Here is a 25,689-nt window from a genome sequence, read left to right as displayed (position 1 = left end):
TCATTCAAAACGGGAATTTTCTCAAATATAAATTAATATTATAATATATTAGCATATTGTGCATATACAGGCATAGGTTATGTTAGGTGTAGAGGTTCTGTTGGCGATTATTTGTATTTGTAGTACGTGGGTGAAGCATTTATAGCGTGTGGTTCGAACAAAATTCGTCAGTGAAGCACTTGTTCCGGAAGTGTTTGAACGTCAGCAGTTGTGAGTCGTGTGTAAACCGTTTTTCTTTCATAAACAGGGGGTTTGGCGGGTGCATGGAATCACTTTTGGGTCGTTGCAGGACGGGCTGAAGGCGATGAGTCACAATAACGTGGCTGAAGTATGTTGACCAGACCACACACTAGAAGTTGAAGGGACGACGACGTTTCGGTCCGTCCTGGACCATTCTCAAGTCGATTGTGACTTCGACTTGAGAATGGTCCAGGACGGACCGAAACGTCGTCGCCCCTTCAACTTCTAGTGTGTGGTCTGGTCAACGGGCTGAACATCTAGCAGGTTGGGAAGAGATATTAATTGTAATTATTTGTTCACTTGGGAAGATGTATTAATTGTAATTAATGAGCCTAGGATTTACGTAGAACTTCTTGGAATGTGGAAATCTTAGAGATAAGTTATGAGGAATTAACAAGAACATTTAATTATCTGCACTTAAACTAATGAGAATATGGAGCAAGTATATTACTTCTTAAAGTTGCTACACTTTTATTATTATTTAATACGACGACGCTCGAGGGATCGGATGCGCTCCAAATCCCATAGTGGTGGGAGCCACCTACTGTGACGTGACTGGTGTCAACAGGGCGCCGGTGCCATATTGGGCTAGTAGCGAATTGGGCTACTTTTGAAAGCCCCGCGCTCCCAAATGTTTAATTTCGATACTTGCTACTTTTTTTTAGCTAATTTAAAAACAAGTTAGGCTAATTTGGGCTACTAATATTAAGAAACTCATTGATGATTATTTATGTTTTTATAATATAATGTGTACAAATCACAGCCGCTTTCAACAGCCTGATTGACTAGACCACTTACCGCAGGAGGCTTGGTCAGAGACCGGCCCTCTGGGGACATTGATCCTAGGAACCTTCGAAAGAAAAAGTAACCGCAAGGCAAGGTAATCCTCCCCAGGGGCCATAGATATCCAAACCTTAATTATCATTAATACCTCATCCCAAAAGCTACAGCTGGTTCCACAGATCTTCATTAAGGAGAGAAAGTTATCTAGAAATTTACAGATTGATAAATGATGGAAAAGATCCCTTATAGTTAATACCTTTGTCAGGAAGACGATGGTTGGCAAGTAATAATAGTGTAGGCTGTTATCTGTGGGATTCTCTAACAACTCATTACCAAATAGCTTTTTCCTCTTGTGATAAATATGTTGCAAGGCAACTATTTTCAATGTAATCTGATCCCTTCAATAAGCTATATTTCACATGTCTCAAACCAATCGTAAATGATTTTGAAAGGATGAATTGACTTTATCAAAAAGATGGAGATCAGTGTAGCCTTCACACTGTCTTAGAAAACTTCACTCTTGGAATACTCAGAAGAATCGTGCATCCTGATCATGCAAAGCTTGATGTTAATTTGGACTACAATTCACATATCTGCCTCTGGAGAAAGTTGACTTTGGCTATGAATTTACAACACTTCGGGCCACATAACAGACAAAACAATTTTATAACCAAGAAAAAAGTTTTAAAATATTTAAGAAAGATGCCATATTTTTTAGTGAAAGCTTGCAAATAATTTCTTTCTTATATTCTACGTAATGTTGAAACTTTAAAAAAGATGAAAAATCTGTCACCTATCATATGCCTTAGCCACACACGGCCACCATTTTCAGAACTTCCGTAAGTACTAGCTGACCAATCTATGCTTAGTGAAATTGAAAGTCAGTGGCGACCGTCAGCTCGCTACTTTCAGCAATTTGGATCTGGCAACCCTGCTCTCAGCCTCTCAGTCCAGTGCTGGTGCTCACGGGGGAAGGGTGTTGGCGAGATGCTGCTGAACGCTCTCTTATGTACCGTTTTACTCTGCTTCTGTCATGCTTATGACTATGATACATATTTTTATAAGCAGAAGGTTAGTTGCTGGCATTTTTTTTAATAATTATGCAATAGGATCACACACGCAGCCAATTACGTTGGTAACGTAATTGGCTGCTTTTATATGTATTATAAATTTGGGTATTGGTCGGTATAAACAAATTCGGTGTATAAATAGTGAAAGTCAATATTTGAAACTTTAATATGTAAACTTCATTAAATAAAGTATTGATAGCATAAGTTTTTTGATGAATAAACACGTACAAGTATATTACCAACACATGTGCATAGTCCGTTCTAGCTGAGCTCGGCCAATCCCGGTCCAGCGGAGCTCGGCCAATCCCGGTCCAGCGGAGCTCGGCCAATCCCGGTCCAGCGGAGCTCGGCCAATCCCGGTCCAGCGGAGCTCGGCCAATCCCGGTCCAGCGGAGCTCGGCCAATCCCGGTCCAGCGGAGCTCGGTCAATCCCGGTCCAGCGGAGCTCGGCCAATCCCGGTCCAGTGGAGCTCGGCCAATCCCGGTCCAGCTGAGCTCGGCCAATCCCGGTCCAGCTGAGCTCGGCCAATCCCGGTCCAGCTGAGCTCGGCCAATCCCGGTCCAGCTGAGCTCGGCCAACCCCAGTCCAACTGAGCTCGGCCAATCCCGGTCCAGCTGAGCTCGGCCAAATCCCGGTCCAGCTGAGCTCGGCCAAATCCTGGTCCAGCTGAGCTCGGCCAATCCCGGTCCAGCTGAGCTCGGCCAATCCCGGTCCAGCTGAGCTCGGCCAAGCCCATTCCAACTGATCCCGGTCCAGTTGAGCTCGGCCAAGTTCTTTCCAGCTGAGCTCGGCCCAGCGCAGTTCAGCAGAGCTCGGCCAACCCCAGTCCAGCTGAGCTCAGCCAACCCCGGTCTAGCTGAGCTCAGCCAACCCCGATCCAGCTGAGCTCGGCCAACCCCGGTCCAGCTGAGCTCGGCCAACCCCGGTCCAGCTGAGCTTGGCCAACCCCAGTCCAACTGAGCTCGGCCAACCCCAGTTCAGCTGAGATCTGCCAACCCCAGTCCAACTGAGCTCGGCCCAGCCCGATCCAGCTGAGCTCGGCCCAGCCCAGTCCAACTGAGCTCAGTCAAGTACGGTTCAGCTGAGCTCGGCCCTGCCCGGTTCAGCTGAGCTCGGCCAAACCCGGTCCAGCTGAGCTCGACCAACCCCGTTCCAGCTGAGCTCGGCCAACCCCGTTCCAGCTGAGCTCGGCCAACCCCGTTCCAGCTGAGCTCGGCCATCCTCAGTCCAGCTAAGCTCGGCCAAGCCCAGTCCAGCTGAGCTCGGCCAAGCCCATTCCAGTTGAGCACGGCCAAGTCCGGCCAGCTGATCTCAGCCAGACCCAGTTCAGCTGAGCTCAGCCTGATTCAGTTCAGCTGATCTCAGCCAGACCCAGTTCAGCTGAGCTCAGCCAGACCCAGTTCAGCTGAGCTCAGCCAGACCCAGTTCAGCTGAGCTCAGCCAGACCCAGTTCAGCTGAGCTCGGCCAAGCCCGGTCAGGCTAAGCTCGGCCAAGCCCGGTCCAGCTAAGCTCAGCTAATCCTGGTCCAGCTGAGCTCGGCCAAGCCCGGTTCAGCTGAGCTCGGCCAAGCCCGGTCCAGCTGAGCCCGGCCAGGCCCGGTCCAGCTGAGCCCAGCCAAGCCCAGCTAGTCCAGCAGAGCCTGGCCTAACTCGGTCCAGCAGAGCTTGGCCCAGACTGGTCCACCTGAGCTCGGCCAAGCCCGGTCCAGCCGAGCTCAGCCGAGCTCGGCCAAACCCGGTCCACCTTAGCTCGGTTAAGCCTAGTCTAGCTGAGCTCCGTCAAGCCTGGTCCAACTGAGCTCGGCCAAGCCCAGTCCAACTGAGCCTGGCCCAGCTGAGCCTGACCAAGCCTAGTCCAGCAGAGCCCAAACAAGCCTGGTCCAGAAGAGCTCGGTCAAACCCAATCCAGCTGAGCTCGGCCAAACCCAATCCACCTGAGCTCGGCCAATCCCGGTCCAGCTGAGCTCGGTCAAGCCCGGTCCAGCTGAGCTCGGTCAAGCCCGGTCCAGCAGAGCTCTGCCCAACCTGGTCCAGCAGAGCTAGGCCCAGCCTGGTTCAACTGTGCCCCGTCAAGCCTGGTCCAGCTGCGTCCGGCCAAGCCCAGTCCAGCAGAGCCCAGTCAAGCCTGGTCCTGCAGAGCTCAGCCCAACCAAGTCCAGCAGAGCTAGGCCTAGCCCAGTCCAGCAGAGCTTGGTCCAGCCTGGCCCAGCTGAGCTCTGCACCCAGCCCAGCCAGATACGGCACAGCTCGGCACCCAGACAGATATGGCACAGCTCGGCACCGAGCCAGATACGGCACAGCTTGACACCCAGACAGATACGGCACAGCTTTGCACCCAGCAAAATATGGCACAGCTCGTCACCCAGCAAGATATGGCACAGCTAGGCACCCAGCCAGATACGGCACAGCTCTGCACCCAAATACAGCACAGCTCGGCACCCAGCCAGATACGGCACAGCTCGGCACCCAGACAGATACAGCACAGCTTGACAGCCAGATACGCACAGCTCGGCACCCAGACAAATACGGCACAGCTCGGCACCCAGACAGACACGGCACAGCTCGGCACCCAGCCAGATATGGTGCAGCTTGGCACCCAGACAGATACGGCACAGCTCTGCACCCAGCCAGATACGGCACAGCTCGGCACCCAGCCAGATACGGCACAGTTCGGCACCCAGCCAGATCCAGCCGAGCTTGATCCTTCCTAATTTAGCTAAACCAAAGCTGACATTATATCTCAACTAAATCTGTTAGTTAGACTTACTTAATATTTGTGGAATGATTACCTGACAGGACTAAGTCAACTCCCATAATAGAAATGGTTGAGGGCCACAGTGCTAACAACAATGCAAATCAGGCATGACAGGGGGAGATCTCATTGAAACCTTTAAAATACTGAACAGTTTGGAGGATGTTGATCCAGACAACTTCTTCAAAAGATCAGATATAACACAAACAAGGAGCAATGGTTTCTTGAAACCACAATGTAGGACTGAAAACAGAGTTTTTCACCCATAGGGTTATAAACCCATAGACCTGCCTACCCACCACAGCCGTAAATGCCAAAACTGTTGAATTTTAAAATCCAGCTTTAAAAAATCACCAGGACAAATGGGGGGTTTCTTTGACAAGCTGCCGGCTTCTTGTCCTAATTGAGGCCACTAGTATGTTAGTGGCCCTCAGGTAAATATTTAGATTTGTTGTTAATTGTTAATTTGAACAAGATGTTGCATCTTGCAGGCCAGTGCTTTCATTGGCTTAATGAAACTTGTTACAACTAAGTTATTTTTATGAAAGATTGTGTAAAATACATGTTGGCATTGACCAATGCATGTTGCTGCATGTCAAAACAATTCACTGGTATTTTAGCATCAAGTGTAGTCTTGCCCAATAAGAGGTGCTGGTAACCAACGCATTTTTCTTGTCATTAGTACTGTAGATTATCAACTGCAAGTTTGAATTTTCTTTTCAGTTTCTTCATCCATAATTGTTTTAAAGTTCTTTGCTAACTTGCTACTGTTATTTGCTTCAGATACTGTATTTTAAGTTCCATATTTATTCTAATTACTATCTAATAATGTTAAAAAAGAAATACAAAATACTATATATTGTAAACTATATATTGTTTTGTATTTTCAGGTGGACCATTTTAGCTTTGCTGATCCTGACAGCTTTACCCAGCGATACTTGATTAATGATGAGTTTTGGGACAGTAATGGTGGACCCATATTCTTTTATGCAGGAAATGAAGGAGACATTACCTTATTTGTTGATAATACAGTAAGTTACTACAGTATAAGGCAACATTCAATATTTACAACTAATGAACTAAAATGACATGGAACAATATGGAGTTTACAGGTCAACAATTTCAAGATAAGCAAGACGGTTTGATCAAATTGAATGAATGAACGATAATACATAAAGGTGATTTTCAGGGTATGAATAGAGAAAGTCCAAGAAGGTGGACAGATATGGGAACAAAATGTGTGCGAGAAAGTGGGGATCATGAACATTCCACTGAAATTGGTAGGGAATAAATGATTTACTGCATGGTTGTTAGCTAGTTTATTATTGTGCTTTGAAAGCTATGTTAAAACATAATTATCCAACTGTAGTTATAGGATGAGAGCTATTCTCATGGTGTACTGTCTTCCCAGTACAGGACTGTACTGTCATATGACTGAAACTACTAACAGTTTTGGCATTCACCACCACCTCACTTAACTTCTTCCAACCATGTACTGTGTGTGTGCAAACATGAGCTTTGAAATGAACAAATCCACAAGGGCCGTGATGAGGGTTCAAATTTCTTCATTTGATGCATCACGCTATTGTGATTTCTGTGTGTAATGTGTTTTGAAATGTTTTTTGCAGCTTTGTTTCCATGGTCATGAACAGTTTCTTTTATATTTCGCCATCCAAGTACAGTATTTACTGTAAAAGCGATTCTAAAGTTGGAAAGTGTAGCATGGGCTCCTCACACAATGTTCTTTATTTGGTCCTCAGTTAACAATTTTCTATCCAGAAACACCCCTAAACTCTTTCTTTATCACAGTTCTTTAAAGCTTTTTCACATAATTTGTAGGGTTCGTGTGCCTCTTGTCGTCTCTTCCACATTACATAGCGTGGCATTTATTCACATTAAATTCCATTTGCCAAGTGTTGCTCCATACACTTATTTTGTCCAGGTCTTCTTGAAGGGGTATGACAATCATGACAATCATTTTTTCTCTTCCCTGGTAGCATGGCATCATCAGCAAAGATGTTCAGATAATTCTGTACAGTATCCTTTCTGGTACATCATTAATATAGAAAATTAACATTACTGGTGCTAGAATTGAACCTCGTGGTACAGTATTTCGCTTGTAACATTTCTCCAGTTTGATACATTGCCTCCGATTTCTGCACTTATTTTTCTGTCGGAAAATTTTTCAGCCATGTCTGCAGTCTCCTTGTCACCCCTCCAGTATATTCCAGTTTCCAAAACAACCTCTTAGGTGGGATTCTTATCATAAGATTTTTTTAGGAGCAGATAGATGCAGTAAACCCAAACATCTCTTTCCTGTAAAATCTCTGTGGCTCTATCATAGAAACTTCATACTCGCACTGTATCTTGTGCTACCCACTTCCCCAATATTAGTGCCTGCAGCATGCAAATTTTGCTACAATGGACCTATTAATAATAATCTATTAGATTAAGAACCTGCCCAAGATGCTTTACGTATTAGTGGCTTTGCAAGAATGTGAAAACAATGTTATATACTCTCACAATCCCAATGTATCTTCTTGTATATAAAAATAACAAAAAAATACAGTGGATTTGTTGCATAGGATCTTCCTTTTCGAAAACTATACTGTCTGTTTTTTATCATTTCTCTCCAGGTGTTCTGCCCATCTAGTTATAATTATTTTTCCTAGTACAGTACTGTATTTTGATTCTCATGCTTGCCAGTGATACAGGTCTATAATTAAGATGGTCTTCCCAGCTGTCATTTTTATAGACTGGAACTATGTTTGCCTTTTACCATATACTGTATCTGCCATTCTCCTGTACACAAAGATGACTGAAAAATCAATTGAAGTGAGGTGCTCAGCTTTGATATGTACACTCTCAGAACCCAAGGTGAAACTTAATCTTGACTAACTGCCTTGTTTCTAGCTTCTTGAGTATTTTTTCATGTCTTCTCGAGAACCCTCTATATACTCTGTTATTCTCTCAAATTCATATTGTCTTGTTCTTTGAAAACTTAATTTTGCGCAAACACACTTTGGAACTGTTCATATAGTGTCTCACACATTTCCTTTTTCTTTCTGCCTATTCTCACTGCTGTGTAGTTGTTTCTTGCTCGTTTGTATTGTTGGTATAATTTAGGGTTACGCCTATTCCTGTACTGATATAATTTTGTTGTCTTGTTCTCTGGCCCGCTCACATTTTATGTTGAACCTGTCCTACTTTCTAGTTATGCATCTCTGTCTTGGTATAAATGTTCTTGTATCTTCATCATATCTCAAAATTTGGCACACACACCTCTCATTTACAGTATTTCTTTGCTTTACAGATCTTTTCAATAAAATTCATTTAAGAACTTACCAAATTCCCCATATTGATCTCCCTTTAAATCAAGTTTTTCAATTGTTTCATTTCCCAATTCTCTTTAGATTATAATGCATAGCATATATTTCTAAAATAACATGATTGCTTTTACCCAAGAGAGGAAGGTACCGAATGTCAAATATATCCCCTTCTTCTGCAGATGAAGAGTCCCAATAACGTGGCTGAAAAATGTTGACCAAACCACACACTAGAAATTGAAGAGACGACGAAATTTCGATCCGTACCTTTTATCTTTCTTTTTCATTCTCTTGTTTTCTCTTACGATCCCTTTCTTATTCCTATTATTACACCCTTTATTACACCTTACCTTCCGTACCTTTTGCTTTGCTCTTATCTTCCTCTAAGATTTCCATCTCCTCACCTATCTCTTGCCTATTTATTGACCTTGCCTCCTTCGTCTCTTCACAATCGACTTGATAATGGTCCAGGACGGACCGAAACGTTGTCGTCTCTTCAGTTTCTAGTGTGGGGTTTGGTCAACATATCTCCTTCTTTCCAGGTGCATATCAAATCTAGAATTGATGGAATATCCCCATCCCTCATTCTTGTAGCCTGCTTAATGTGTTGATACATAAATGTCTCCAGAATGAGGTTTACGAATCTGCGAGTCCAAATATCCTCTGCTCCTGCTTTGTAGGACTCTGTCTATTGATTTCAAGTGGAAGTTACCAAGTACCAACAATCGTGATTTATCTTTATCTACTCTTACTACAGTGTTTCTCATGATCATTAAGGCCCTCTCACTTATCATTCAGCTCCTTTGTCCATGTGTTACTTGCTGGTGAACTGTAGGCATTTATGATTATCCAACCATGCATTATCAGTTTACAATCCTGATTACAAATCACCAGTGCTATTATGCCAACTTCTCATGGATTGTCAATTATTAATTATCATCTCTCAGGTATTCTTTCACCAGCTTGGCAACTCCTCCACCTTTTCAAAGTTTTGTCACATCTCCAAATTTAGTACTGTAGCCCTTCAGGAAAACGACCTCATATAAAATATTATCCTCGAGTTTCATCTCTGTTAGTGCAACAATCTCTGGCATCTTAGGCTGCATTATATCATTTAGCTCCAATACTTTTTACCTTGCTCCACCTACATTAGTACAGTATATATGATTTTCAAGAACATTCCCATGGAATGTTCCCACTCCCTTTCTTCCTTTACTCCTTTTCTTCTAATAATTTTATTGGTTTGCTTTTATGAGTGTCATTTTAAGTTCTGCATCCATAACCTTTATATTGATGTATGTCCACCCAGTGAAAGTGGAAAATAAGTTGGTGGTGATTAAAGAGTTTTTTATGAGACTCAATTGCAGCAGTAAGTTTATAACTTTGCAGTTCTATAATTACAATGTTAATTTCTAACAAGTGTACTGTACATTGGTTAAATTACGTTGTATACAAACATGGTAGGTAAATCATTTCAATATTTTTTTTATTATGCACTGCAGTGATTCATTCCAACCTACAAAGATATCTTCATATGATTTTAATACTGTATTTAGTAACTAGTCTGTTAACTATTGTACAGTACAGTATACAAAACTTTGTTTTTTTGTATTTTGAGATTAATCATTAGACAACATTTGCATTGAAAGACATATCATGAGTGTTTAGAATGTGTCAAGATTGCTGTTGGGGAAGCATTCATTAATTTGTCTTTGTTTTATTGCATTAAAAATTCAATTCATTGGCATTCGTCATTAGAAATGTATTCAAAACATTACCAACTATCTTTGGCCTGAAGTATACAAAAAGTATCCAAATTGTGAGACACACTGAGCAATATGGTTTGTGTGTTATACAAGATTAAAGTTAGTGTAGGTGGATCTCTTAATGAGAGTGTCAAGCTTTGTATTTGCTACAAATAATGGCACCTCTGTACATTTAATCAGTTACCTGCTTTTTACATAAGTAGTTTACAGAAATACTCACAAATATATGTATTCTTTAAATATACAGTATTGCTATAACATACAGTACAGTATATTACTGTACATCTAAATTTAAATCATCACCAATAAAATAATTTTGTCATCTACAGGGCTTTATGTGGGACATCGCTCCAGAATTTAATGCCATGGTAGTATTTGCTGAACACAGATATTATGGTGTATCAATGCCTTATGGCAATGAATCATTCAGTGTAAGTAAAATAAGTGCATAGAGCATATTTAGTTTTATTTAATTTAATTTTATTTTTTTTCAATTTTAATGTTAAATGCAAGGATTTGCAACTAACATTAACAAGAAGTTCTTATGTTCTAACAAGAACACTTTCTGAGCAGTCACAGTTGGCTGTACCCTAAGAATCTATCATAGACAGGAATCATGAACAATCAGGATGGATGACAATCAAGCACGGGGCTGCAAAAATGTTTTTATACGTCTATGCAGAGCCATTTAAGATGCTAGGGGGTCATTGATGAAATGATTAACATTCTAAAGTAAATAACTTGAAATTTTAATGTTATAAATTGTAATTATGAATTTTTATTTTGCCATCCTTGCAATTTTGTATATTTTAGTTTGGTACTGTATATATTCAGTACGTACTGTATTGTAATTATGATTTCAGGAACCAAAGTATACTGGCTACCTTACTTCAGAGCAAGCATTAGCAGACTATGTCGAGCTGATTACTTATTTGAAGACTGCTATTTCGGGGGCAGAGAAGAGTCCGGTGATTACATTTGGAGGATCATATGGAGGAATGTTGGCAGCTTGGTTCCGTATGAAGTATCCACACATTGTGCAAGGGTGAGAGAATGTGTACTTTGTTCTTTCAAATCAAATTTTTCCTAAATTGTTTCATGTTTTTTTCTCATACAAGTCCTGCATTAATCTTTTACCATTCCTAGGTATGTGGTTTGGGATCGAACAATTAAGTCTCAAAGTAAAAATAAAATTTTTTATTTTAACACTAAGAGTTCCTACGTGCAGTCGGTCCGGTCTCCTGAGTTAAGCCAAGCATGAATCGGTAGGAGAGTCCTAAAAATTAACATTTATAGTAATTTTGCATTTGTTTAAATGAAAATGGATTCACCAGAACTGCCCAGTATGAGGCGATTGTGTTAGGCATAAGAAGACAGTTTGCTAATAATTTGCTCATTATTTATGTGAGCAGAGTTGCCAACATGGACAAGGATGGTAGAGAGCCTAAAACAACTTGAGTGAATGGCAGGCCACTTCATACTAGTGACAGAACGAGTCCCAAAGATGGTAAAGAGAGATATGTCACTTGGCCTCATATAAGTGGCAGTAGATTTGGAATAGAAAGTTCACATGTAAAGATTGATAGGAAACCTGGAGAAGACCACAAACCTCTGGCGACTGATCCTCTGTGTTGAAAATCAGGTGTGAGGAGGAGGATGAGTGGAGACAAATAACACATACGTTTTGGAACCTGAGCTTGACTAGCTATATGAGATTTTCCAGAAGCATGCAGCCCGCAAAGCTCTTCAACTTGGTGTGGACTGGCAGCACCATCTGGATTGGAGGAAACTAATAAATCATTACTAAACACACTGATATTAATGGAGATGAAGGGAGTTCAACACAAAAGAATCTTAATCTGTAAATCAAGTCATGTAAACAAGCAGCTTGCAATTCTAAGTGTACACATAAATATCCACCTGGAAAATGCCAGAGGACTTGCAAATCTAGCAAAATGAGCCATTGTTCGTCTCAAGTTCCATCCTAATGGGGAAGAAAACAAGAGATTGTTCCCAAGATCATTCAAAATCCCATAAAAGTGAACTAGGTTAATGCCCAAGAAGCCTGAAATAACAGTATGACAATAGTCCAAAGCCACAACTGGAGAGACTTAGACAATCCCCTGCACTTGAGGCAGAAAACCACTGTAGAAGTCAGTGTAGATTGGTAGCAACACCCCTTAGAATTGGGATACATTTCATTGCAATTCACTCAGCTCTAATCTCTTGAATGTTGATGTGACAGTACTGTATGTTATTAGTGGAGTCCACTGACCCTGATGTGACTGGATATACAGCTTTGACCTTCAGAGGATGCCAGTAAACAGCTTGAGTGACTTAGTGGAAGCCTCTAAAAATGGCACCCCAAGAAACATGGAGGAAATGTGTGACAATGTGTGACAAGGGGATATGATGACAAAGGTGATGTGGCAGCAGGTCACCAACTGAAGAAACTGGTACAATACTTTCAGCTAAACATGACCCAAAATATTGACTTTACTTGCAAAGTAAAGATGTCTGATGAGAAACTTGAACCTGACACACAAGCAGACATTTCCAAGGCTGCATCCAGCAAGGAGATAGAGGCAGCCTTGGTGTCCTAGTCACTGGATATGTTGAAACCAGAGAAGCCGAGATGTCGAGTCGTTCACAAGAGCTCTGAAATGACTTTACTGTTTGAATGCAAAATTCTGAGCTAGACACAGCTGATGACGGGGAGCTATTGAATTGAGGCGGGTGAAGACACTGATCCCAAGAGTCACAGCTCCCAGTACATCATTCTGGTCTGCTTGGAGAACATCCTGGGAGCCAAGTTCAACCTAGAGGGAAGAATCTTAATGACAAAAAGTGTAACAGATGCTCAACCTCAAACAAACCCAAAACCTCAGATGGATATGAACATATTCATACAACACATTCTGGAGATCCAATGACATGCTTGGAGGCCTGGTCAACGACCGGGCCGTGGGGACACAAAGCCCCAAAAACACCTCAAGGTAACCTCAAGGTAACATGAGGCAGGAGCTGCTCAAGATCCCTTGGTAAAGCAGACATGTCATTCTGAATGATAGACATGGGACATGAGCATTGACCCTTGATGATTCAAGTATCATATGTCTCTTATATCTCTTGGTGAATTCTTGATTATGGTAAAGAAATGGGACTGAAACCTGAGAGAATGAGTCTTCTCGATGACACCCCTGTCCAATATATCCTGAATACGAGCATTTAGTAGGGTAATGGAGTAAATGGCTGCCCCATGTCTAGGAAAGCCTGAGAAGGACAAGGAAATTTGATTTAGGCCAAGCCCAGAGAAACCACCAGGAAAGCCTTTGTCTTTCTAGTTGAGGCTTTCCAAAAAGTATGTTCATGTTCACCGTACCATGTCGTCAATGGAGCTAACCATAAAAGGGCTGACAGGAATGACGAGTGCGGCACTGCTGAGATCTCCCAAGATCACTGGGTAAATTTCTAGCCTTATAGTATTGGCCTTATACTAAGACAAATGTCTAACCTGTATTTGAGCATTCATTTAGTAGATTCTTTTGGTTAACTAGATATGAGAAAGGATGGAAAGTTAAAAATGGTGGTGTTGAGATGAATTTAAAGATTAAATACATAAATTGTGGTGTGTGAAGAAAAACAAAATTTGTGGTGAGGTTATTAACACAAAGGGCCACAGGGCTAACAACACTGCAAACCAGGCATGACAGGGCAGATTTCACTAAAATTGTTAAAATACTGAACAGTTTGGAGGATGTTGATCCAGAAAATTTCTTCAAAAGGTCAGATGTAACACAAACAAGAAGCAACGGTTCCAAGCTCCCAGTACACCATTCTGGTCTGCTTGGAGAACATCCTGGGAGCCAAGTTCATCCTAAAGGGAAGAATCTTAGTGACAAAAAGTGTAACAGATTGACAAGGACAATTTCCTTGTCCTTCTCAGCCACTATATTGGACTGACAACAGGAGATACGTTTTCACCCACAGGGTTATAAACCCATGGAACAGATTACCTGCCAAAGCCGTAAATGTCAAAACTCTCAACTTTTAAAGTTCAACTGGAAAAGATCATAAAAGCAAAAGAAGGGCACGGGGGACCTTAAACAAGCCACCGGATTTCTATCCTCGTCGGGGCCTGATAGGTGAGTGAACAGCACTTCAGATTCATAGTCCTGAGGTTCCCGGTTCGATCCCCGGTGGAGGCAGAAACAAATGGGCAGAGTTTCTTTCACCCTGATGCCCCTGTTACCTAGCAGTAAATAGGTACCTGGCAGTTAGACAGCTGCTACGGGCTGCTTCCTGGGAGTGTGTAACAAAAAGGAGGCCTGGTCGAGGACCGGACCGCCAGGACGCTAAGCCCCGAAATTATCTCAAGATAACCTCTCAAGGCCACTAGTGTTAGTAGCTCTTGGATAAACTCAGGTAAACAAAATAAAGCAGCAGTAAGAATGTTGGCCTTGTCATTTTATCACATACTTGTTACTTTTGGTCTACTGTATTAGAAAGGCATGTGAAGATTTTTAGATTTTTAGATTTTAGATTTAGTACTGTAAACATATTCTAGATATTTAGTTTTCTCATATGTTGTATTTGCATGTGCAGGACTTGTATGGGCTGCTACATTTTTCACATTATTTGCTATTTAAGTTTTCTGTTAAGTAATTAGACATAATTTGAACTTGATTGTTAACTCTTTATTTTTTTCTCTTAGAGCCATAGCTGCCTCAGCCCCTATTCTACAGTTCATTGATATTACACCTTGTGAAAATTTTGGCCAATTGGTTACAACTGATTTTGCCACGGAATCCAAGGAATGTGCGGAAGTAATTCGAAGATCCTGGGCAGCTATTGATTCAGTTACAAGTGATGGTGAGATTTTTATTTTATATGAAAGCAAATAATTGTAGTTCAATATTGGATATGAAATTTTTTCATTTGTCATCTAAGACCTAAAATAGACTATTTTCACAAAATTGAATTAAATATTTGTCAATTTTAATCAGATTATATGGTTTGCAGAAGCTGCTGTATTCTCATTGTGAATATATTGTATACCATAAACGATATTTTGGAAAACTGGAAGGTATACTGTAGATGGTCAAAGGGCTGTTGCTCCTAGATTTGTCATAAGTAAATTATTTGTCATTTAACTAAGTTATATGTCATCTAAGTAAAGACTTACCTTGTAATGATTCCGAGGATCATTGTAAGACTTACTTTGCAATGATTCTGAGGATCAACGTCACCGCAGCCCTGTCTCTGACCAGGCCTTATGATTGGTGACCTGGTCAATCAGGCTGTTGGATGTGGCTGCTCGCAGCCTCATGCATGAATCACAGCTTAAAATAAAATATAATGCTTTCACAAAATTCGCTTAAATATTTATCAGTTATAATCAGATTACTGTATATGATTTGCATTATCTGCTGTATACTCATTTACTGTATACCATACATGATATTTTAGAAAACTGGAATATATACTGTAGATGGCTGTTGCCCTTTCAACAAACAAAAGCGAGCCGACTGGGCTCCCCTCAGAAAACCAGCGTTGAATGTAATGAAATGCCATTTTCTTGGTGAGCCCAAGGTGCTCCCTGGCATCCTCCCTCCCTCCGGTTGGCATTTTTTCTTCCGTATGCTCAGTGTCCAAACTGGTGAGCAGACAGCCGGCTCGGTGGGGCGGGGGCCTCCCCCCTCCCCTTTCAGGGGGTAGGGGGGAGGTGAACGAGCGGCGTGTCAGATTGACGATTTACTTGTTTCCATGTTTTATTTAGGGGGAGTTTTTAGCCTCTGCTTCAGAGTTTATGGTTGCAATTTTCTACCAGTTGGGGTCTGTTTTGGGGCTCCTACCTTTCTGGGTGCCTAATTCCAGTCAATGGCAGACATGAATATAATCTCAAAGAGTGGAGTTTACGTAGGCCGTTGCTCCCTGTGCCTCTTGGAGGGAGCTAGGTTTTGGCTCGTGGTTCCTGGTAGGCATGACAACTCCATATGACTGAAACCCCAGACTAATATAGCTAATATCAGTCCTATAGCTCCTGGGAGCCTCTGGGGCTCACCCAGAAAATGGCATTTAATTACGTTCAATGCTGTTTTTTTGTACAAAATATATAACAATAATAATACTAATAATATTTTATTCAGGAAAAATACATACTTAGATGCAGAGTTACAAACATACTGTTGGATTTATAGATAGAGCTAATACATACAATACTTAAAGCCACTAATACGCATAGCGTTTCGGAAAGATGTGGGGGAAAAACAGACTAAAACTTAATAGTAATTGGGAGTAAAGTATAAATTGTGTTGAAAAAAGGAATTTAAAAAAAAAGAAAAGAAAAAAATGGGGGAACATGGCAAAAAATCAGCAATTGTACAAGTTGGTCAACAGACAGCACATTTAAACAAGTTACATTGACAAATTACTTGCTTTAAACTTACAAAATAGTTTAAAGTAATTTTTAAAGACATACAATTGTACTTTTGAGTAAAATGAAATCAATGATTGCAGCACCAGTAGATGAGGTAGCTATTGCTTGACCAAGAACAGTGACAAATAATCAGGCAACAAATTTATCAGTGAATTTCCTCTTTTTAAAAAGGAATAGTTAATTTTACACATCACCTTTCATGGACAGCTGTATAATGGTGTTTTACCCTTGAATACATAATATTGATAAAAATATACTTAACATGTTATGCATTGCAGACGCAGGAAAGACATGGCTCACAAATGCCTGGAGTCTTTGTGAGCCACTGAAAACACAAGAGGATATCAAGGCTTTGAAAGATTACCTGGTAAATGTATGGACTAACTTGGCAATGATAGATTACCCATACCCGGCTAATTTTCTGGCTCCACTACCTGCCTTCCCCATCAAGGTTGGTTAAAAAGTTTTATAAAGCAAAGAATAAGTTTTTTTATTTAAGATTGTGCTAATGTTTCTCACTTTCAAATACTACAATTTATTCCTGCATTTATATTTAGAAAATAGTAAATTGATTATATACTATCAGTTATTACTATCTAATATTCTATTGTTGACTTAACCATTTCTTTGTGGTGATGTCTCCCCATCCAAGGAAAGTGACAAATAATGTAGTGATTTTTTTTACTTATTTTAATATCTTTATTCACTTGAATCTTTTTTTTTTTTAACTATTGCATTTTGTTACCCTCTAAGGCAAGATAGCTGTGTATATACAAGACCATGAACTGTTAAACAGGATGACACTGTCACCAACTCCAGGAATTTTCAAACATTCCAGCTGGTTTATGATATGTGCAAGGGTGGTCAGTGAGTTGAGGTTGTTTGACCCAATGGGTCAAAGTGAGTTAAGTTAACCCCAAGTGAGCTTGGGGTTAACTTTGTCATTTGCACATCATTCAACTTATATTACTACACTGCCTTCAAACAGTTCTAAAGTTGTTTCAGCTTTTCTCACTCAGTTGCTAAAGAATGCAGGAATGAAGTCTTATGGAGGTGTGCCTCCCTTTTCCTTGGGAAGTGTGTTTGAAGATTTCATGCTCCCAAAGGAGCACAGGGTTTAATCTTTCTTTGGAAGGAAGTGGGAAGAAGGTGTTGCCTATTTTTCCAGCGGGAGTTTTGGACTGGGTTGGACCTACTCCTTTTCCTGTCAGAGCTGGGATTTTCTTAGCTTTACTGCAGTATGTGGTTGCAAGGCCCTTTCTCTATCCTGGTCAAGAAAAAGACCCTGTACGAAACACTAACCAATGAACCACTCAGGTTTCATTTTTACCCTACTTAAAGTCAGGTTTCAAATATTATCTTGGAACCATCAGGTGTGCATGGTGTTGCCACCTGGTTGTAGGTGGGGCAGAATGCTGTGCAGGAAAATGAGCAGTTGGGGTCATGTGTGATGCCATGACATGATTTGGACAGGCATTTAGAGTTGTTATAAATGCTCCTTCTATTGATCATTCTGGGGTGAATTGTGTGATCTCCAGTGCTTCCCCTTGAGCTCCTTATAACCCTGTTGGGTATATTTGACAATTTCTTGTATTACTGGTGTCAGAAAGTTGTATTGCTCTTGCCTGACCCCAATTCTACCTAGAAAGATGAACTTGCTTTAGGGGGACAACTGAATAATTCTACTCAGAAAGTTATTTTTCATATAGAATCAAACCCTGGTCTTTTTTTTTTTTACCAGACTGATTTTCACCTGTTTCACATTCTACATTTGTAGTAACTCCTATTAATGAGCTGATAGAGGCAAAATTTGTGTTTATCACTTTTACAATTGGAAATATTTGTATTTTCATAATGAGATCAAGAAACAGTTTTTTTTGGCTACATACATATTTAATAAAGTTAGTTTTTAGTATGTTTTCACTAGAAATAAATTTTGGGAGAATTACAATGTCTGATTTTTTGCAGGTGGTATGCAGTCACTTGACTAACCCTGAACAAGTACCAACTGCTCTACTGCAAGAGCTCTTTGAAGGACTCAGTGTATACTTCAATTACACTGGTGAAGCTAAATGCTTGGATAGTAATCAACAAGCAGATGTTCGCTTGGATGACAAAGGATGGGATTTTCAGGTTAGTGCAGTTAGTATTGCTATACTGTATATGAAGGATATAGTACTCTTTATAAACCTAAATGTAAATGACTTATGATTCACTTGAGAGGATCTGTGCATACTGATTAACACTTTGGGGTGAATTCTGTAAATATTAACTTGAAGAGCATTCAAGTTTCTGGTAAAGTAGTTGTATCATTCATTTTTAATGGTATTCACTAGTATAAATATATATACTGTATTATATTACCACTATACCCACTGGTCTTTTATCACCATTGTGAAACATTCCTATAAAAATATATTTGACAAATTCAAGTATAGTACAACCTCCACTTCATAGTATATCAGCCAGTTCCCAACATTGGTCACCTCCAGTTTTCAGTGGTTCATTCCTCTTGGAATCACCGAGTGTTAATATCTAATATTACTGGACATGATAACTTGGTTTTTCAATATTCTTTTAGGGGGTCTTTTCACTTTATTTGGCAATACAGTAATTTTATTTATATCACTCTTCCTAAGGCTGGATATCATCACTGGCTACCACCATGTTCAATTAATGTTTCTTGGGAATCAATAAAATTTAAGATCTAATTTTAATGTACATCTAATTCACATGGTGTGTCAGCATGCATTGGCAAGTTTCATTTGATATTTTGGAAGAACATTGGATTCCTGTTCAGACTGAACCCAATCTTTTGTAAAGCTATATGCTGCAGTGAAAAGGATTTTAGTTCGTATGTACGTTTGTCAACTAAGTTCAACAACAAAACTTGAATCAGGTCATTTTTAGGCCCTTATTTTGACACTTTTCATTCAAATTTTTATTATCATTAACCTTACCAAAGGAAGATTTATACATTCTGTTTAAGGTTTCAAGATCAAAAGTTAAAATTATTGAAATTAAACATATCTTTGATATTTCTTTGGTTATTATCTTCTTAGCTTGCACCCTAGGGTACTTTTAACTTCCCTACATCTTTCATCACTGTTATTGCTACTTGCTAATTTGGCTTATAATCTTTACTGCTATTCTCCAATTTTTTTTTTTTTTTAAATCTTACCAGAGACTGGTTGCACGTGGAAATTCCTGAAATTAAATATTTCATGATATTCCTTTGGTTATTACTATATCTCCTTAGATCTCAGCCCAAAGTACACTGCAACTTTGATTCAACAAACTATTCAGTATGATACCAACCCCAATTCATTACAGTGAGGGATTTGTTGCAACTGGAGATGGCTACAGAATGCATTTCCAACCCCCTATGGGTTAATTTTGCTTAGGGAAATTTTCATTTCAGCCTATAATATGATAGACACGTTCATCAAGTGAACAGGGCTGGGTCGGTCACCAGGGGCCAACAGGACTACTCTCCTTTGGTAAGTCTCCAAGCAAGCCAGGATCTGGAGCAACAACCGAACCGGGGTGAAGAGGTACAGGTAACCCTACCTCGACTGGTCCAGTCGAAAGACATCAACCCTGACAGCCTCGCAGAGGGAGAAGGACCCAACATAAACCAGGAGATGCCTCTACCATGCTGACGCGAAGAGGTCCACCTCCGGGCACTTGAACGTCCGGCAGAGCCAAAAGAACGAGGCATCGTCGACCGTCCATAGTGTGGACAGGCGAATGATACAGAACAGGCCATCCACCAGGACATTGGACACCCCCCTGGATATGAACCGCCAAGAAAGCCAAACACCGAGAACTCAGCAGACAACTCACTCAAAGTGACCAGCCCCAAAGAGCCAAGGACTGCATTGAACCCCCCTTGGTTCAAGAAATGAACCACCAGGGAGAAGTTTGAATGGAGCCAAATCGTCGATCTGTGACTGACAGGAACCCTCTAAAGTGAAAGCCACAGCGCTGCAAACTCCCGCACCGTGCTGCGAGCCCGACGGAAGGACGGACCCCACCGACTCTGGCCGGCCTGGTGAGCACTGGTGAACACAAGCCCCAGCCAAGAAAAGACGCATCTGTTAACACATCGAGCGAGGGGCTCGGGTAGGTGCCATGGCACTGAACCCCGAAAAACCCTAAGAGGAAGCCAGCAACACAGCAGCCGATGCAAGGCCCCCCAGGGTGCGAACCCAGCAATTGCAAGACCGGCGGAAAGGACGTCCAAGAAGGAACCAGAACAGGTGCCAAAGCCGAATTCGACCCAATGGGTAGACCAGCACGGCAAAGTTCAGACTCCTGCACAGCTGCTCAAGCAACCAGTGAGTGACTCGGGTGCCTTCCCAAAAACAGCCGAAGGCAGGACTGCAGCCACAGCAATATCGCTGGATGGAGAGACAAGAAAGTGGTTTGAGAGTCACACATAAGACCCAGCCAAGTCCGAACCTAAGAGGGAACCAAATGGGACTTCCTCCAGTTCACTAAGAACCTAAACCCAGCGAGCTGGGAAAGAACCAAATCCCTGGCGAGCAGATACACGGACCAGCTGGAAGCCCAGACCAATCAGTCGTTGAGGTAAGCCAAAACCTGAACCCCTAACAGAAGCAAATGGGTCACAACGTCCCGGGTAAGGCGTGTAAAAACGTGAGGCACCAGACTTAAACCAAATGGAAGGCAACGAAAGCGTTAAGCGTGCCGCCCCATGACAAAACCGAGCCTGACTCTGAACCCCGGATGAATTGGGACATGTCAATACGCATCCCAGAGGTCCAGGGACACCATCTAAGTGCCCGGCTCCAAAAGCAGCCGGACCTGGGACAGAGTAGTCATCCAAAAGAAGGGGCAAAAGACACAGGAGTTCAGAGGACAAGTCCAGAATAAACCTCAAGTCCACACAGTTCCGTTTCGGAACTGAAAACAGGCAGGAAACCCACCTGATGGACAGCGTCGTTTCGACCATGCCCAAGAGTACCCGCTCCAGGATGACCCAACAGAGCGCAGGTGAAGAGGCCTGCCCTGCCAGCCCCAAACCTCCTGAAGGAGAAGGAGCCACCCAACGCCACCGCGAGCTGGAGGAAACAACATGAAATGCCCACAAATCGTGGGACCAGGTGTGAGCAAACAGTACAAGCCTTCCCCCTCATCGCCCCGTCAACGGGGTGAATTGCGAAAGAACTGACAACCCTTACGAGAGCCCGACCAATGTTCAGAGTGAGCACTGCACCGACCAGACGTTGACAGCTTCGCAGGAGTGGCCGGCCCCAAATCTGGCGCCATTGACTTACGACTACCGATGGAACCCTGAGCCCTGGCATGACCCTTCACAGCAGGACACCCCCCCACCCCCACCCTCGGAGAACCAGCAAGTCCGACATAGGCCGGCAACTAGATGAAGCCGCCTGCAGAAAATTCACCACCGCAGACTCTGCAAACAGCAGCAGACAAAAAGGGGACAAAAATCTAAAAGCCAGGGCCCAAGCAGATTCCAAAGAGTGGAGGAGCACTGCCTGTCGGCATGTGAGGTGAGAAGTAAAGAACAGAGACACCACTGCCTTCAGAATCAATGCAAACAACTTCAACAAGGCAGCCAACACCCTAGCTGCCGAGGCAAGTACACCAGACACCAGCCCGGAACCCAGCTCCTCCACATCCTCCTCGAGCCAGTCCGAAGACAGCTCCAGGAAGGAAAAGGAGGGAACCTGCACGTGAAGCTGTACCTGGCCGATATCGCAAGGAAGCACAGGGGAGAACAAGCACACATTGAGGTGCTCCAACTCACTCACCCCCCCAGTTGACCCAGAAAAAAACCCAGTTGACCCCAAGGGCGGGCAATCACCAAGCAGCAAAAGAACTCTGCGGAGGTAGCCCCCGACCAGTTTGTGGAAGGTAACCCAAAACTGCAAGGGCAGTACTTACAGGGCACCTAGGGAAGGGAACCCTAGGTGCATGCAGCCCCAGTACTTCTGGAATAACACCTGGTTCGCACACCACCACACCGCAGCACAATACCGGAAGGCACAACACGGCTCAAAGATTGGAGCCAGAGTTGATCGACCACCACCCAACACAACAGTCTCTGAACTGGGGTTGGGTAGCCAGCGCATGAGGTCTGGGATCCCCCCCTTTCCCCTCCCGGGGAGGGGGTAGTTGCATAGGCAGTGGCGCGGCAGCTGTGGTGACATCATGCTTGTTTGCTTGTTTTCTGATTGGAGAGTCCTACTTGCTCGTTTGGCTTTCAGTTTACAATGTTTAACCAGCTATAGTTTGTTTTGGGATTCCTACCTTTTTGGGTGCCTGTCCTGGTAGATGGCAGACATAGACTGCTTCCAACTACATGGGGATGTCTATAAGCCATTGCTCTTCATTCCTCTCTGAGGGGGCCAGGTTCTGGCTCATGGTCCCCGGTAGGCCTAGAACTCCATCGATTGATTGTTGCCATAGTCTAATACATACACATCTGCCCGATATAGCTCCAGGGAACCGGAGGGGCTCTCCACAGAAAATGGGTGTTGGAAGCTTATGCAGACTGAATACGACTCCATAATATGAATTAAGAAAATAATAAATAAATGTATGAACAAATGTTTAACTTAAGAAATTTAATGTTTTTGATCTTTTAACCTGAATCAGCATGTCTAAAATTACCTCTCTTGAAATTTTGAATGATAACAGTCAAAATTATGCCCTATAAGTTTCAAATAAAGGCACTCAAATTGGAAGTTGCTGGAGAGTGAGTAAGACACTGCACCAAGAGCTAAGGCAACAATATCTAAGTGAATGGTATAAACATTTCTTGGAGCCAAGCACAGATTCACTTCATATATACTCCAATCTTGGTGCCTTCTTTTGTTAATTACTTAATTCATGTATATTACAAATTCTTCAAGATATAGTACATTGAGCACAGTAAAGAAATGGCAACAGACTAGAAATGCAATTAAGTATTTAAAAGTATGATGTAATGTATTATTCAAAATGAGTGATAATATGGACTCTCTTTTATAGGCATGTACAGAGATGGTGATGCCATTTTGCTATGATGGCATAAATGATTTCTTCGAGCCAGCACCCTGGGATTTCAAGGCATTTGCAGAGGACTGCTACAATAAATGGGGTGTTTACCCTCGACCATTTATGGTTGCTCATATGTATGGCGGGAAGGATATTTCAGCAGCTAGCAATATTGTATTCAGGTAGGAATAAGATATTTTTCACATTGTTTGCCTTCTTTTTTGGCTTGTGTGTGTAATAAGATTCTTCTATAAACAACTGACCTATACTCTATATATATTACTATACTGTATGTTGATGAGAACTTCATATGTTACAGCAATGGGTTACTGGATCCCTGGTCAACTGGTGGCGTTCTCTGGAATGTGAGTGACACTGTTGTCTCTGTTATTATACCTGAGGGAGCACATCACCTGGACCTCAGAGGTTCAAACCCTGGAGACCCTCAGTCAGTCATAGATGCTAGAATAACTGAAAAGGCTTATATTAAAACTTGGATTGATGATTACACTTACAAACATAATAAATCTAAACATGATAAGGACGAGTTACATGAAAGGTTTCAAAATAAAATTCCATAGAATTATTGTTACTCGCCAGCCTACTTGCTAAAAGTAATTTACTTGTTTATTTCATCAGGTTCTCTGATGAGAAACTAATTGTTTTTGTTAATTTGTGAGGTGTGCCAATTTTGCTCATAATATACAGTACGAATGTACAGTACTGTATACAGTATGTACTGTATTGTCTTGCCCATCTGCCTATAAATGACTGGTATTTTCAGTGGCTAGTTTGTCATCTTTGTGTTTCCTCTCCTTCCCAAGTGTTCTGCCTTCAGTCTTTTCACCTTCTCTTCTCACTGTCCTCAATGTACCTCACTGAAATGGCCGTTTTTGTTATTCCTTCATTCCACTTGTGGATATTTTCATTCTTTGATACCTGTTCATTATTCACTACCAACTACTGTATAAATAAGAGCAATTTTACACTTCTCACAAACATTTACATTTCAGCTCTATTCTGTTGGAGCATTGCATGTCTTGGTACAAAACCCTAGTAATCTGCAAAGAAAATTGTTGATTTCCTTGGAATTTAGGTGCAAGTGGTAAAAGTGATGCATCAGTCGTATAATATGCATACTGTATGTAAAGATGGTCAGAGTCTTGATAATTTTGCAGCATATTAATCTTATGTAATATTAGCAAGTAATATATTTTGTAATATATTTTGTTATTGTGTAATTATAGCTAAATTTTTGTAAAATATTTTGAAACTGTTTGTATAATTCCTTAAGCTATTTATTAAATGAATTGCAGTCAAGTTATATTTACACTACAGGTCATGAATGTATAAATAATCTATACAAGACATTTTATTAGAAAGTTGTTTAAGGCATTATTGTTTTAATCTTAACGAAGGCATAGTGCTTGAAGATAATGGAAATTTCATTGCTATTAGTAAATGATATTACTAGTTTCACTTATTACAATATTAGCTAAATTTTGTTGATTGTTGTAGGTCTCTTATAGACTTGTCTTTCATATTGCAAATCCCAATGTAACATTACATATGAGTATATTTAACTACTTTTTATCAAATAACTACTTTAAAAGTGAAATTTCGAGAAGAATGTAAACTAGAACAAAGTTCCTGCACAGTTGGTAATGTTTGGCATTCAAATTTCTACATAGTCTTGGGCATTGTTGAAGCTTAACCATATGTGTAGTCCTTTTTCACGAGTGTGTAAAACACAAGTATTAACGCAAAGTCTTTGACAATATTCTTTGTCACGCTATGTGAGGTATCTTGCAACCTATCTCTGCATAAGGCCAAAAGCTGACTGTACTTGAACTCCTTGTTTATGGCAGTGACATGTATGTAGAATTCTAGCCAAATTTTGACCACATTTTGATATTCAACAGAAGTACTTGAAACATTTACTGACATCTTTGTGTGGGGTGGGATATAAAGTCTTGATGCAACACTGCATGAAAAACAAATTGAAGGTAGAGATTTAAGAAGATAAAACATTCCTTTTAGCTATAGTGTTTTCATTTGTAGTGCAGTTATGCCATTTGTTACATATACAGGTACCAATGAATATTATGCTGGTATAGAATGGGGGTATTTTTCCCAAGCTTGTAGTATGATTACGATTATCAAGGTTGTAATATGATTCCTAGTAACAAGCATCCTGATAATTGTTTATTTAGTATTAAAGGTACAGTAAATGATTTTTTTTAAATTAAATGAAAGTAAATTTGTAATAAAGAAGATTAATTA

General features: G+C 41.3%; 1 protein-coding gene across 1 annotated transcript; it reads left to right on the top strand.

Annotated features, from left to right (window-relative positions):
* The first annotated feature begins 1,869 nt into the window (after nt 1-1,869).
* LOC123769257 (lysosomal Pro-X carboxypeptidase) lies at nt 1,870-25,689 on the top strand. Its single transcript, XM_045760334.1, has 9 exons — nt 1,870-2,094; nt 5,737-5,877; nt 10,268-10,369; nt 10,802-10,983; nt 14,653-14,810; nt 16,656-16,828; nt 18,346-18,510; nt 23,401-23,588; nt 23,726-25,689. Exons 1-9 carry the CDS (start codon nt 1,885-1,887, stop codon nt 23,985-23,987), a joined length of 1,581 nt encoding a protein of 526 aa, XP_045616290.1. The 5' UTR covers nt 1,870-1,884; the 3' UTR covers nt 23,988-25,689.

This window comes from Procambarus clarkii, chromosome 66, assembly GCF_040958095.1.
Source record: "Procambarus clarkii isolate CNS0578487 chromosome 66, FALCON_Pclarkii_2.0, whole genome shotgun sequence".
Taxonomy (NCBI): domain Eukaryota; kingdom Metazoa; phylum Arthropoda; class Malacostraca; order Decapoda; family Cambaridae; genus Procambarus; species Procambarus clarkii.
This window is presented reverse-complemented; position numbering and strand designations above follow the sequence as displayed.

Bases quoted from the DNA above. Each gene is read 5' to 3' on its own strand.
- LOC123769257 (XM_045760334.1), top strand. From the start codon at position 1,885: ATGCTTAGTGAAATTGAAAGTCAGTGGCGACCGTCAGCTCGCTACTTT. The intron at 2,095-5,736 runs GTTAGTTGCTGG...TTGTATTTTCAG, and splicing joins CATATTTTTATAAGCAGAAG to GTGGACCATTTTAGCTTTGC. The intron at 18,511-23,400 runs GTTAGTGCAGTT...TCTCTTTTATAG, and splicing joins ACAAAGGATGGGATTTTCAG to GCATGTACAGAGATGGTGAT.